This window comes from Solanum verrucosum, unplaced genomic scaffold (assembly GCF_900185275.1).
Source record: "Solanum verrucosum unplaced genomic scaffold, falcon-dt-bn FXZP01000277.1, whole genome shotgun sequence".
Lineage (NCBI taxonomy): Eukaryota > Viridiplantae > Streptophyta > Magnoliopsida > Solanales > Solanaceae > Solanum > Solanum verrucosum.
Genome location: NW_026019945.1, coordinates 1,352,249 through 1,365,553, shown reverse-complemented (window position 1 = coordinate 1,365,553; position 13,305 = coordinate 1,352,249). Strand labels below are relative to the sequence as shown.

General features: G+C 35.9%; 3 protein-coding genes across 3 annotated transcripts in view; 2 read left to right on the top strand and 1 right to left on the bottom strand.

Annotated features, from left to right (window-relative positions):
- The window catches only part of LOC125841061 (glycerophosphodiester phosphodiesterase GDPDL4), an 80,396-nt gene that overhangs the window by 3,866 nt on the left and 63,225 nt on the right, over positions 1-13,305 (top strand). The window lies entirely within an intron of this gene.
- On the top strand, positions 809-5,388 carry LOC125841072 (transcription initiation factor TFIID subunit 6-like). The gene is made up of 12 exons (XM_049520082.1): positions 809-1,036; positions 1,225-1,311; positions 1,799-1,900; positions 1,990-2,098; positions 2,396-2,499; positions 2,580-2,717; positions 2,800-2,895; positions 3,393-3,517; positions 3,785-3,917; positions 4,106-4,231; positions 4,381-4,492; positions 4,984-5,388. Exons 1-12 carry the CDS (start codon positions 911-913, stop codon positions 5,364-5,366), a joined length of 1,641 nt encoding a protein of 546 aa, XP_049376039.1. The 5' UTR covers positions 809-910; the 3' UTR covers positions 5,367-5,388.
- Positions 6,113-11,838, bottom strand: LOC125841113 (cell division protein FtsZ homolog 1, chloroplastic). Its single transcript, XM_049486525.1, has 6 exons — positions 11,497-11,838; positions 8,552-8,651; positions 7,970-8,199; positions 7,174-7,341; positions 6,629-6,862; positions 6,113-6,527 (listed from the first exon to the last, which is right to left on the bottom strand). The coding sequence occupies exons 1-6, from the start codon at positions 11,755-11,757 to the stop codon at positions 6,261-6,263; spliced, it is 1,260 nt and encodes a 419-aa protein (XP_049342482.1). The 5' UTR covers positions 11,758-11,838; the 3' UTR covers positions 6,113-6,260.

Here is a 13,305-nt window from a genome sequence, read left to right as displayed (position 1 = left end):
TAGTGTGAGTTGCAATTGTCATGAATCAGAGAAGACTCGGGCGAAAAAAGTGTTATACTTTCGAATTGCTTGTGATTTTGGAAGCCAAACATTGTATTGTTCAACAAACACAAATGTTGCATTAGTTCTACGATGCGTTCTTAATTTTTTTCATTTCTTTGGGCAAATAACAAAATCAAGATGCATTACTCATCATTATTATTATTCGATGTCTCAAAATAATAAAAGCTAGCTTTGAGTAAAAGCTAATTGAGATTAGTTGTGATGGACGGAGGTTGAAGGTAGAACATGTTCGGTTCTATAGATAGATATGATGCATAGGCATCTCGATCCAATCCATCTTCCCTGTCTTCCCCAACACACTCGGGTTATAAAAGCAATCGTCCACCACAAAGAAGAGATCAACAATCTAGGTCCCCTCGATCGACCATAGAAATAGAAATGAGGCGTTAATCCTTAGCAACTTGATCTTGTTACTCTCAGCAACAAACATGCTTGAACCATATCATGAAGTATGTGTTTGAATAGGCCAAAGTCTTACCGTTAGTTTTCGGTCTTCCGGTTAAAAAACAACGTCGATGAAGGTGTGAAGGTGTAGTACTCCGTGGTAGGGATTGTAACCTTTCATAAATCTCTTTGTATCGTACAACAAACTTTTAAGTCTTATTTTTCAAACTCTATATTTCAAAGTTTAAAGTTGAAATATGAGTCAATTTTTGTAAAATAAATACTTTCATTTAAAATATTATTGAAATATTTCAAATCTTATTTATGGCCAAAGGGACTAGATTTTATTGTAATTTTTTTTCTTATTAGTTCCACTTGGTGTAATCTTCTACCTTTCCTTACTCCGGTATAATCCCGTCGACTCCACATCTGAAATCGTCACTGTAACTGCCTTAACGGAAAAATGAGCACAGTGCCGGAAGAGGCAATCGAAGTGATATCACAGAGCATCGGAATAAGCAATTTATCACCGGATGTCTTGCCAGCTCTCGCCGCCGATGTCGAGTACCGTATTCGGGAAATTATGCAGGTGCCTCTTCATATCCAATTTGTCAATCTCTGTTTGCTACCGCTGTTCTATTTCATGTTTGAAGCTCGGCGCTCGCATTATTGTATTAAATTTTGCTGTTCGGGATAACAAAAATGTTGTGAAATTCAAATTTTAGGTGATTATTGTGCCTCACGTGAATTTATAGGATTTTTTGGTTGATAATGTAGGAGGCTATAAAATGTATGCGCCATTCGAAGAGAACTACTTTATCTACTGATGATGTTGATTCTGCACTCACCTTGAGAAATGTGGAGGTAACTCTCCTCTTCAGCTATTACTCTTTTTGCTCATTGACAGCAGGGGTGGAACCAATGTGGTAGTTACGAGTTGGGCAAAATCCACTAACTTTGGCTCAAACATTGTATTTGTGTTAAATTATTCATTCAATATGCTTAAATGATCCAGAACTCGCCCATAAACTAAAAATCTTCGTCTGCCTCTGCCAATGAGAGGCGTATCCAGGATTATAAGTAAGTAGGGTGTGGATTTATCAATAGACTCACTATTTTCAGTGTAGACTTTTTGCAAGTATAGATGTTCAAAAAATTAATCTATATATATGTAGTACAAGTTGGAGGCAGTGGTGAGGCCACAGGTACTGCCCTGATGTACATCCATCCTTGTTCATTGCTTGGTTGTTTGAATGTTTGTCATTGCATTGACTCTAATCATTTTGCGAAAACTATCTGTTCTTATTGGTTGTCTTTTATTTGCTGTGTTATATATGTGTGCCTTGCGCAGCCAATATATGGTTTTGCTTCGGGAGATCCCTTACGGTTCAGGAGAGCTGCTGGGCATAAGGATTTGTTCTATATTGAAGAGAAGGATATAGAATTCAAAGATGTAAGAAATTTGGAATATCTTGGGTTTGCTACCAACTTTTCTTCTTTGGACTAGTTAAGTATAGTAAGTTTTCTCTTTCTGTGTTTTAGGTGATCGAAGCACCTCTGCCGAAAGCACCACTAGATACTGCTCTTTTTGCTCACTGGTTAGCTATAGAAGGGGTACAGCCTGCTATTCCTGAAAACCCTCCACTTGAAGGTTCATCTTTTACAATAACTTAGCAGCAATTACTTGTGTAGCATGTTAACAAACATAGATGATGGTTTCTCCAGTTATCTGTTGTTTGTTATGCGCTGTTTTATCAACATGATATTGATTCTCATTCTCTTAGTTGTCCTGGTTTGGTTTGTTCTCTCTGCTCTGTGGCTGAAAATAATGGAAGAGGATAGTGATGAAACAGAACCAATTAAAATTCATAATGGATGTTATTTTATACCTGGAACTTGTCAAAAAATAAAATTTGTACTTGCAACTGACAGATTAATTTCATGGCAGCACTTGTTCTACCTCCTGATAACCAAAAGGCAGAGTATAAGGAGGATGGAGTTCCTGTTGATCTTAAAGTACCTGTTAAGCATGTCTTATCCCGTGAGCTTCAGGTACACCTTGGCCAATATGGTTGCGTCCTCTTTGCCCATCGATATGATTCTATCCTTATGCATCTTTGGTTGTTTTGCAGCTTTATTATGACAAGATTACAGAGCTTATCATGAATAAATCCAACTCCCCTCTCTTCAAGGAAGCTTTAGCAAGCTTAGCAACAGACCCTGGGCTCCATCCCTTAGTTCCTTACTTCACATATTTTGTTGCTGATGAGGTTGGTATAGGTCAATTCAAGTCCAGTAATGTAACATTTGTAGGTGAGATAAATGATGTAATGATATTCTGTTTTATGTCAGGTTGCACGGAATTTGAATAATTTTGATCTCCTTTTTGCTTTGATGAGGCTAGTCTGGAGCCTTCTTCAGAATTCTCATTTACATATTGAACCATATGTGAGTCCCTTGCTGATATCTCAGTGCCATTTACTTCAGTATACTTATCCTTTTATTTTATAAGGGATGCAGGATAAATTTTTATAACCTCTATCTTTATAAATCTGGTTATCCTTGATGACCATGTTTTATAATTATTTGATGTTATTTATTCATTTTATTTTTCTAAAAGGATGCCGGATAAAACATTAATAAAAACTAACTCTATAAAGCTAGAGATCATTTTTATAATTGGATTTCTCAAACCTTAATATGTCTCTGGAGAATCATGATGGACAACTAAGTATATGTCTGTTAAGAAAAGAGATGGAGTTAGTTTTCATGAACAACATTAATTTTCTTTACTCTGAATAAGTTCTTAAATTACTTTGTTCATTAAATTAGTGTCTTATGCATAACTGGAAAGTTGGTTTGGGCTTAATCCTGCAACTTTGGGCTTTGGGGCTGCATGATGTTGCTATAATTGCATCTGTTGATTCTCTTGTTAACCTTTCCAGCTGCACCAGTCGATGCCGTCTGTAATGACATGCCTTGTTGCGAAAAGGCTGGGGAATAAATTCGCTGACAACCATTGGGAACTAAGGGACTTCACAGCAAAGTTGATTGCTTTAATATGCAGGCGGTAGGGATCTCTTTATTCAGTCGTTCTCTTGGTTTTGTTTCATCAAAGGCTAAGAAAGCATGCATCTCCTATGCTACCTACTATTTTTATGGAGTCTCAGGGGAAGGGGGTGGTTATATATTTGTATAATTGTTGACACGTGTAAAGCATTTCTTAATCTGCTTGAAACGATAGTGCTTGGCAATTGTTGATCGTTCACTTCCATGATCTTGGTTAAATCTCCATAATCAATTGAGACTGTGTCGTTCACAAGTTATTGCTGTGCAGATATGGTCATGTCTATCACAGTCTCCAGCCACGTGTCACGAAGACTTTGCTGCATGCTTATCTTGATCCAGCTAAGGCACTGCCACAGCATTATGGAGCAATTCAAGGGCTAGCAGCTCTTGGACCTGGTGTGGTATCTCCTTGATATCCCTGTATTTTCTTTTTTATCTTTTCATTGTTTCTAAAATTTAAGATTTTAGGAATCTGTAATGTATAAATGGGGAACATGGTCAATTTGGATCCGTATAGCTGACCCAATATTGTTTGGGACTAAGGCGCAACTTTTTGTTGCAATCTGTGATGCTTATAAATTTTGTGTAGGTTCGCCTGCTTGTGCTGCCAAATCTTGAAGCTTATTTGCGATTGTTGGAGCCTGAAATGCAGTTTGAGAAACAAAAAAATGAAGTGAAGAGACATGAAGCTTGGCGCGTATATGGGGCCTTAATGGTAGCTTGCTTGCATAATCCAAACGTTTTTCTGTCATTTCATCAACTTGTTTCTCTTGTGATGTTTTATGTAGCCTAACATGACTTCTCTTTTAGGATTATTTCCTACTTCACTTATGAAAACTCCTCCAACTATGTTTTCGTTTACAGTGCGCTGCGGGTCTATGCATGTATGAGCATTTCAAGATGCTTCCTGCATCTCTATCTCCATCAAATCGGACATTCCTGAAGAGTAAATTGAAAGTCTTGACTACATTGTCAAGTACGTCTTGAAGTTAACTAATTCTGTAAACTCAGGTTTTTGAAATATGTGTGTTAAGTTGTCCGCTGAGTGTGTCTTTCTGCTCTAACTGTCAATACAAATTGGTTCTTAGAATGATACTTCCTATAGGATAGATCTCGATAGTTTTTTATATCTTAGTTTGTGGATCAGATTGGCTTCTCTTTTTATGATAGCATGTGGAAATTGTATGCTAAATTTTTAGAACGCAAGCATGTTTCTGTCTGAAACACCTTTGAAGGTTTTAGTGCTCTCACTTGGTATCTAGATACTAATTAGGAACTCAGTAAGCCTCAAATATCTTAAACCATTTACAGTGAAGAAATAATGTGTATATCTGTATATCCATATAAGTTTTTGCATTATTGATTCTGTGTGTTTGTTTCCATGGATGTCTTTTGTCATGCTAAATGTTACTTTTGTCATCCTTGATTATCATACACTACTCTCAATGCCGCTTCATAATTGTCTAGACAAACGCAAAACCAGCACGGACAACATGGTCTCACAGCCGCCAACCAAGAAATTAGTGACAGATGGTCCTACACCAATGCTGTCAGATTCTTTGCCAGCAGACATACAAGGAGCTACCGATGGACATGACACAGTGCTGGCTGTTACAGATGGGGATTTATCATCAAGTCCACAAGATTTGCAAAATAAGAATGTGACCAATGTGACGAGACCCAGCAAAAGGGAGATTACTGGCGAGCAAAGCCAAAAAACATCAGCTGCTCTTGGTCAGGTCTTGAAGAAGGATATGGATGCTGCAAATTTATTGCCACAACTATTTGAATATTTTGGTGAAAGTATGTTGTTCTTTGCACCTACCCCTGAACTGTCATTCTTTTTGTGATCCTCTTCTAGTGGCTATAATGAGATGGTAATTTGCATAAATGAAATGCAACTATATTGTTCACATCTCTGGGTAATATGTATCTAACGTTTTAATATATACTACATTTTATACTTTTACTCCACATCTCAAATATGATTCCTTTAGAAACGATGATCAAGATTCAATAGCTTTAGCCAACAACATACCCAACGCAATCTCTCAAGTGGGGTCTGAAGAGGGTGAGGTGTTCATAGACCTTATCCCTACCTTTCGAAGGTAGAATTTCCATATCCTAGCACGGAAATATGAATGAGCAAGTATAATGCATTTTCACATCATGTGTCTCTTCAAACAGATGTGGTCATCTGCTTATCTTTGATAAGTTTGTAGCTTTGGTCCAAAACCCAGTACTGTTAAGAACTTCACTTAATATGTATAAATAATTTGTCAAGAACTTGATAAGCAAAACACAATGCAGTCTATAATCCATATACTTAAAATCTTAGATCCACCTCAGTTGCCAAACCATTGGGCTGTATAATTCCATAGCCAGTCTGTTGCTATGAAATTAGCATTTAACTGATCCATTTTGTCCAATTTCACACAATATATTTCTTGGATGTAATCTGTAATGTAAAGAATAAAGCGGTGGAGAGCAAAGTTTTCCAACCTATTTACGAGTCCCAACATTCATCGAAGGGGAAATAATCAACAGGTATCAATATTTTACATGCGTTAAAAATGTGCAGGTCACAAGAGAGCACAGCTGAGTATGCATCTGATAAAGAATAATCACTATCTCTACAGCCACATGCAAACACCAATCAGTTCCCTTCAGCAAAACATGTTAAATACAAAGGAAGAAACTAAAAAGGAGAGTAATGAAGCTGTAAAAAAAACAATATGAAGGAGCTAAAAGAACAGCCTTCGAGTAGGTGTCCGTGAGGTTGTTGAAGGTGAGTTTGATGATCTCAGGGTAACAGGTGATGACATGCTTTCTTTGATTCCAGAGCCCTTCTCAAGTAGCTTTGCTCCTCGTGGGTCAGATAGAAGCGTCTTCTGAAACGACTGGGTGAAACCAGTTGCAATTATTGTCACGTGTATTTCACCATTGTAACGCTCATCAACAACAGCACCAAATATGATGTTAGCAGAGGGATCAGCCAGACTGGTAACAACCTGTGAGAAATAGTGCCAACATTTAATATAGAGCAGAAGGTTTCTTTAATACTTCTGGAGCTATGGAGAACAAAGGAAAGGAAAAAAAAGTTCATCATCACCTGGGACACCCTATTCACTTCTTGCAAAGTTATGTCTTTTCCTCCTGTAATGTTATATACTACCCCAGTTGCAGATTGAATTGATGACCCAATTAGAGGGGCCAGAGTTGCTTGTTCGGCTGCTTCTTCAGCTCGGTTCTTGCTTGATGAAACCCCCACTCCGAGCATAGCAGTTCCAGAGTCTTTCATCACTGCCTTTACATCGGCAAAATCCACATTCACAAGCCCAGGAATCTACCGAAAAAGGACCAGTTCATATTATATCTAGATTATAATGCATACTACGATATAGCTAATTTAATGGGAGGATTTTTTTTGATATGATATTAAACAGATGCACCTTTATGAAAATGTTTAGTACAGAAAAAATTCATCATAGAAGAAATAGGCCCTTTTAGTTTTGGTGAGTGTCTGCAAGTGTTTTGGGAATTTAGTAAAGTAACATAACCAGTACAATGACATTATACATATTTATATGAGGCAAAGAAGAATTTCAGAATATCATTAAAAGAAAAGAGATGCTGGCTTTAGACAAATAAACTCACAGTGATTATATCAGATATTCCTTGGACACCTTGACGTAATACGTCATCTGCAAGAAGGAAAGCATCTTGAAGTGGTGTCTGCTCATCGGCAATATCTAGTAGACGATCATTGGGAATTACTATAAGAGTGTCAACATTTCTCTGAAGTTTCTCAATTGCTTCCAGAGCCTGTCGGTCAATAAGTTCAAATTAGAAGAATGAAAGACTATGGATGACAGGAGAATAAAACATTGCCATGAACAAAAAATCTTTATGACAAGGAACGTAGGACATTGGCACAAAAAAAAAATCAGACAGTTAGAAAAGTCAGAATCTTGTTCAGGCTTGAGCATGTGAACACTTTTGCCTTAGAAAGCACTTGATATCCTTTAGATACATCAAGGAACACTATAAGTTTCTTGTGCATCTCAACAGTTAATCTATAAACTCGACACCATACAACTCAATACCATCTTCACCTCACTCCCTTCCACATCAACCATGTCTCCAGTAATCAATAGAAATGAAAATGCATCTTCCTAAAAGATTTCCTACTCTTTAAGTCGAAGAGGTTCCTTTTTTGGATACTGATGCAGTTAGTTAAGCCAGAACCCCAAAAGAATTTAAAGAAATCCAATTGCTTGTTTTTTATTCTCTTGCAACTTTTTCTATCACCTTGGATATCCTCCTTCCCTTTTTAAGCAGGAATATCTTACATGCTTCAACCTTTTCTAATTGATGTGGAGCAGAAAGATCTCCAAAAGTCCAGAAAAAGAAGTAAATCACTATTCTCCAAGGAACTGAAAATGGGACCTGCCTGCACAGATCTTTTACGTCCTTCAAAGCTGAATGGATATGTAACAACACCAACAGTCAAATAACCTGCTTCTTTTGCTATTTGAGCCACAACAGGAGCCGCACCAGATCCTGTACCTCCACCCATTCCTGCTGTTATGAAAACCATATCTGAACCTTTTAGAGAATTTGCAATAGCTTCCTTTGACTCCTCCGCTGCCTGTTCCCCTAAAAGAGGATTGCCACCAGTACCTGCATCTCTAAAAGCAACTTACTTAACAAATCATTACGAATAAAGATAGAGTTAACTAGCTTATCAAGAAGCATAAAGATGTCATGCTTGTTAAACCGTTGAACATAAACCTCAAAATCAATAGCAAAAAAAAGGCATCTACATCTAGACTCTAGAGCAACATGTGACACCACATGATTCCATGTAGGTAATAATAAAGTAATACTCTGTCACTTTCTAAAGTCAGGATAGAGTATAACTTGCTTAACGTTAGCTTTTGCCAAAGTTCTTTTAACAAGGTTGAATTTGATTAATGAAAAACAGCTATTATGAAAGAGTAATTTCTTTATAAAGAGACAGAAGAGTGCTAACCAAGCCCACGAGTCAGAAGTTCTCCAATTTGAAGTGGGTTCTCGGCAGCAGACTGTACCAGTGCTTGAGCATCCGTGTTTATAGCATAGAAGTCAACACCCTATTTTTGGACATGGAGCATTTAGATTCGTCATATGAAATGAAGGGATGGGATCATGACATGGCATCTCAATTAATTTTCAGAAAAGATAATAACAAAAAGCCAACTGATCGAAAATCCTATAGACAATAAGAAATTTCTAGCTTTCCTTTTCTTAATTTGTAAGGGATATTTCTAGCTTCTCTCCATGGCACAAGCTGTTACCCAGCACTAAAAGTACACATGCAACCTTGTAATGGCATTGTATTCCAACATACGCTTTTCTGGAAGATAATGAATTAGAAAGCAACATCAAGAGATTTAGGCAGTCAACAAAATGCCCAAAAATCAATCATTTGATGGTTATAGAGAACCCAAGGGTAACCACTTTGTTGGTAGGATAAAAGGAAATCTCAAGTCAAATGAAAGACGAAGATTGGTTATGAGATCCTATGTTCTAAAGTAAAGGAAGTAATAGAGGCAGAGCTAGCATTTTAGGTTTATGGGTTCTGAATTTTAAGATAAGACAATGACCTCAAGCTAATGTATAACAATCACCAAATTAACGAACAAATACTGCTATTTGATATATTCAAAAACCGACAAACTAAATATCACAAGCTACTTGAACACTATATAAATATAAGTACCTATCACTATTTTTGAAAATGGTAACGATGTATTATATCACAAGAGTACATGGGTTGTACTCAAACCTTATATACCGATGCACTCTAGACACTCCTACTCTATTTCTATAATGAGTCTAAAACATCAACTATAGAGGCAGTGTCATTTGAGTATAATTGATTACACCAAAAACATAACAACAAAATGCAGTTTAGTTTAACATCCTGCACACTATTTTCTATGCCTTCAAAACATCTGGAATCCCTTTCTGTCCAGATTTCCCACCACTATAATTATCATGATTTGCAAACAATACATGGCCAATGGCACTTCAGGACAACAATTTACTTTTTTGGTCTTTTCAATTATCAATTTGATGACCTTTTTTTTTTTTCAGAAAAAAACTGCATATAGAAAGGAAAAAAAAACTACGAGAAACTAATAGAGAGAAATGAATATTCTCTTTTAGAAAGAGAGCATATATAGCAAAAAATCAACTACAAATGACGCACAGCTACCGAGTTTTGAACCCATATATCTAGGGGACACAAGAGCTTTGCAGCCCACGCATGCACCACTGAACTATCCGACTGTTTTTGTATGTTGTTTCACATGTCAACAACTATATATTATACTTTTTTGGTTTTTTCAATTATCAATTTAATGATTTTTTCTTTTTCGAAAAAAAACTGCATATAGAAAGGAAAAAAGGACCTATGAGAAACTAATAGAGAGTGATGAACATTCTCTTTTAGAAGGAGAGCATATATAGCAAAAAATCAACTACAAATGACACGCAGCTACTGAGTTTTGAACCCATATATCCAGGGGACACAAGAGCTTCGCAGCCCGCGCACGCACCACTGAACTACCCGATTGTTTTTGTATGTTGTTTCACACGTCAACAACTATATATTTTACTTTTTTGTTTTTTTTCAATAATCAATTCAATGATTTTTTCTTTTTCGGAAAAGAGAACCTATGAGAAACTAACAGAGAGTAATGAATATTTTCTTTTAGAAAGAGAGCATAAAAGCAAAAAATCAACTACAAATAACGCGCAGCTACCGAGTTTCGAACCCATATCCAGAGGACACAAGAACTTCACAGCCCACGCACGCACCACTGAACTATCCGATTGTTTTTGTATGTTGTTTCACACGTCAACAACTATATGTTTTACATTTTTGGTTTTTTCAATTATCAATTTAATGATTTTTTCTTTTTCGGAAAAGAGAACCTATGAGAAACTAATAGAGAGTAATGAATATTCCCTTTTAGAAAGAGAGCATATATAGAAAAAAATCAACTACAAATGACGCGCAGCTACCAAGTTTCGAACCCATATATCTAGGGGACACAAGAGCTTTTTTTTTTTTTTTATGAAGTAAGAAGGGGACACAAGAGCTTCGCATCCCATGCACGCACCACTGAACTATCCAATTGTTTCTGTATGTTGTTTCACACGTCAACAACAATATATTTGTTTTTTGAGTTTTTAGTACAAATACAGGTCTACGCAAAAGCTACTTGGTTCACCCGAACCCCATGTTACACTATAGCTCCAGCCCTGGACAGGAACAAAGCATAGAGCATAGTCCCTGGTCTTGTTCCTGCCAAGCCTGGATAACAAAGCCTATAAAATATCTCTCACCGATTATTTCTTCATAATGCATTGAGATACAATCTTTGATGCAAATATTGACAAATAAGCAGCAAATTGAGTACAAAAACAAGTTAACACCTCACTTGAAGGCAGAGTGGTTCCCAAAACCAATTAAAGAAGCCAGAAACAGGCAACCAATCATATTCTGATCTAGAACTTCAGAAACAGAATTATCAAAATTCATGACATGTATAACTCATAACAATTAAAATATGAACCAAACGAAAATGCTCACTGCCACAGTGTTTACTGAGTCCATACAACAAATGAAATCCATTTTCTTGGTGAAACATATTCCTTTTTCTTTTCTCTCATTTCTATCGTCAATGCTTTTGGAGTTTCAATAGCTAGCTAATTTGAAAGCATTCTCTTAAATATGTATATGCAAGATGAATAAATAACCAAAAATAAAATAAAATCCAAGTCTATCCTTTTTTACTGGAAATAGCATATAAAGACAACAAAACTTGGAACAGTAGATAAGGTACTACAACAAAACTCGTGTTTTTACCATAAAGCAACAAAATTGGGGAAAAAGAAAAGGGACAAAAAGGAAAAGAAGATAGATACCTGTAAGCCACTACCAATCATACGGTTAACGGCATTGTTTCCACCTCCACCGACGCCGACGACCTTAATCTTAGCAGAATCCATCGGAGTAAATGAACTTGAAATGCTGAAACGTTGAGGCCGGTAAAAACTTTTCCGGCGAACTCCGGTGAAGAAGCATTGTTTAGGAATGAAGGAAGAATGTATCCTGTGGGAAAAAGCTAAGGAAGAAGAAGGAGAAGAAGCTAATTCTGCTGGATTTGAGAGCCCTAAAATCGCCATTGTTGCTTTCTCTGTATTTTTGTTTACATAAAATTCTATAGTGTTGTTTTTAGGGTTTTAGATTTTTTCAACCAAATAAATATTTTGTTCTTTTACTCCTCTCACTTTCCACTTGTATATGGACTATGGTACACATAAATATGAGGAAAGCTTCTTCTTTTATTTCCCTTTTTAAAAAAATGTGGTATTTGTAAATCGAGATTTGAAACTTATGAGTTTATTCTCAAAGTTACAAAGTTGTATAGATGTAACTTATTTTTAAAATACGTATAAAGTTAGAATCAAAGCTATTGAGTTTGACTGAAATTGACATTGTAGCTCTGTTTCTGGATGGTGCAGGTAACGTACACACTCATAGGCGGAATTAAAATTTGGAATCGTATTAATTTGTGGTTTTAATTTTGTGAAGTTATTGGGTTCAAAATTAGTAATTTGTACATATGAATGAACATTTTAAAAATAAATGATGAATTTGAATCAGCTATTGAGTTCGGTCAAACCTGCAATTTATGTTTTAGCGTTGCCTCTGCATGGTGTAGGTAACTTGTACACACTCATAAGCGTTTGAAACAAATTGATTTGTGATCCTAGTTATGTGAAGTTATTGAGTTCAAAATTAATAATATATACATGTACAATGAATGTTTAAAAAGAAATGATGTTTGAATTAATTATTAAGTTCGACCTAACTTCGTCACACCGAAAGTAGAAATGGAGGGAATATTTAAATAGGTAAATGGATGACTTTGCTTTATAGACAAGTTCACTTAGATTACATTTTACCATTTTATTGGATCATGAAGCTTCTTCTTGAGTTCTTGTGTTAACATTATTTATTTTTTCAAACAATTGGAGTAAACTTAAAATGATAAACAAATAAAGAAAAAAAAGTAGAAAACAAACAAAAAAAGAAAGCTAAAAATAGACAAGAGGTGGTGGGTTGAAAAAGAAGGGACATGGAGTGAGCTACAAGGATATTTTAACAAAGGGAATTTGCAAAAAAAAAGTACCATAAATACATTATTAGTATAGCAAAAAGTTTTATGTTGAACAAGATAAAAACAATATGGAAATGAATGTTTAATGTTTAATCTGAAACAAGTATAAACAAAACAACAATTTAATCTTTTATCCGTAAGATTGAATAATATATAAACAAATAGCCGAACATAAGACCATAGTCTAACGTTATTCAGAAGGATGATTCTAAAATGCTATATCTACAAAACTTCTAAAAATAGAGATAATATCTAAACAACGGTTTAAAAAAATTAAGGAAAAAATTCTATAATTAGCATGATTTCCCATATGATGTTTCAGTCCATAAATGGGCCTAAAGTACAAGCCCAACCCAGAATTACTGGACTTGGGCTGCCATAATGGGCTCTTTTGATCAATCCTTTACCAAATAGCCACTTTTGAGGCATCAAATTTTTGTTTGAGATGTAAACATAAGTTCTGACTTCTGAAACGAAAGTGAACATAAGTAAGAGCAACCCACTTTTCCATAGCCCCCCTTCCACAAGCAAAAGCATAACACATGCGCCT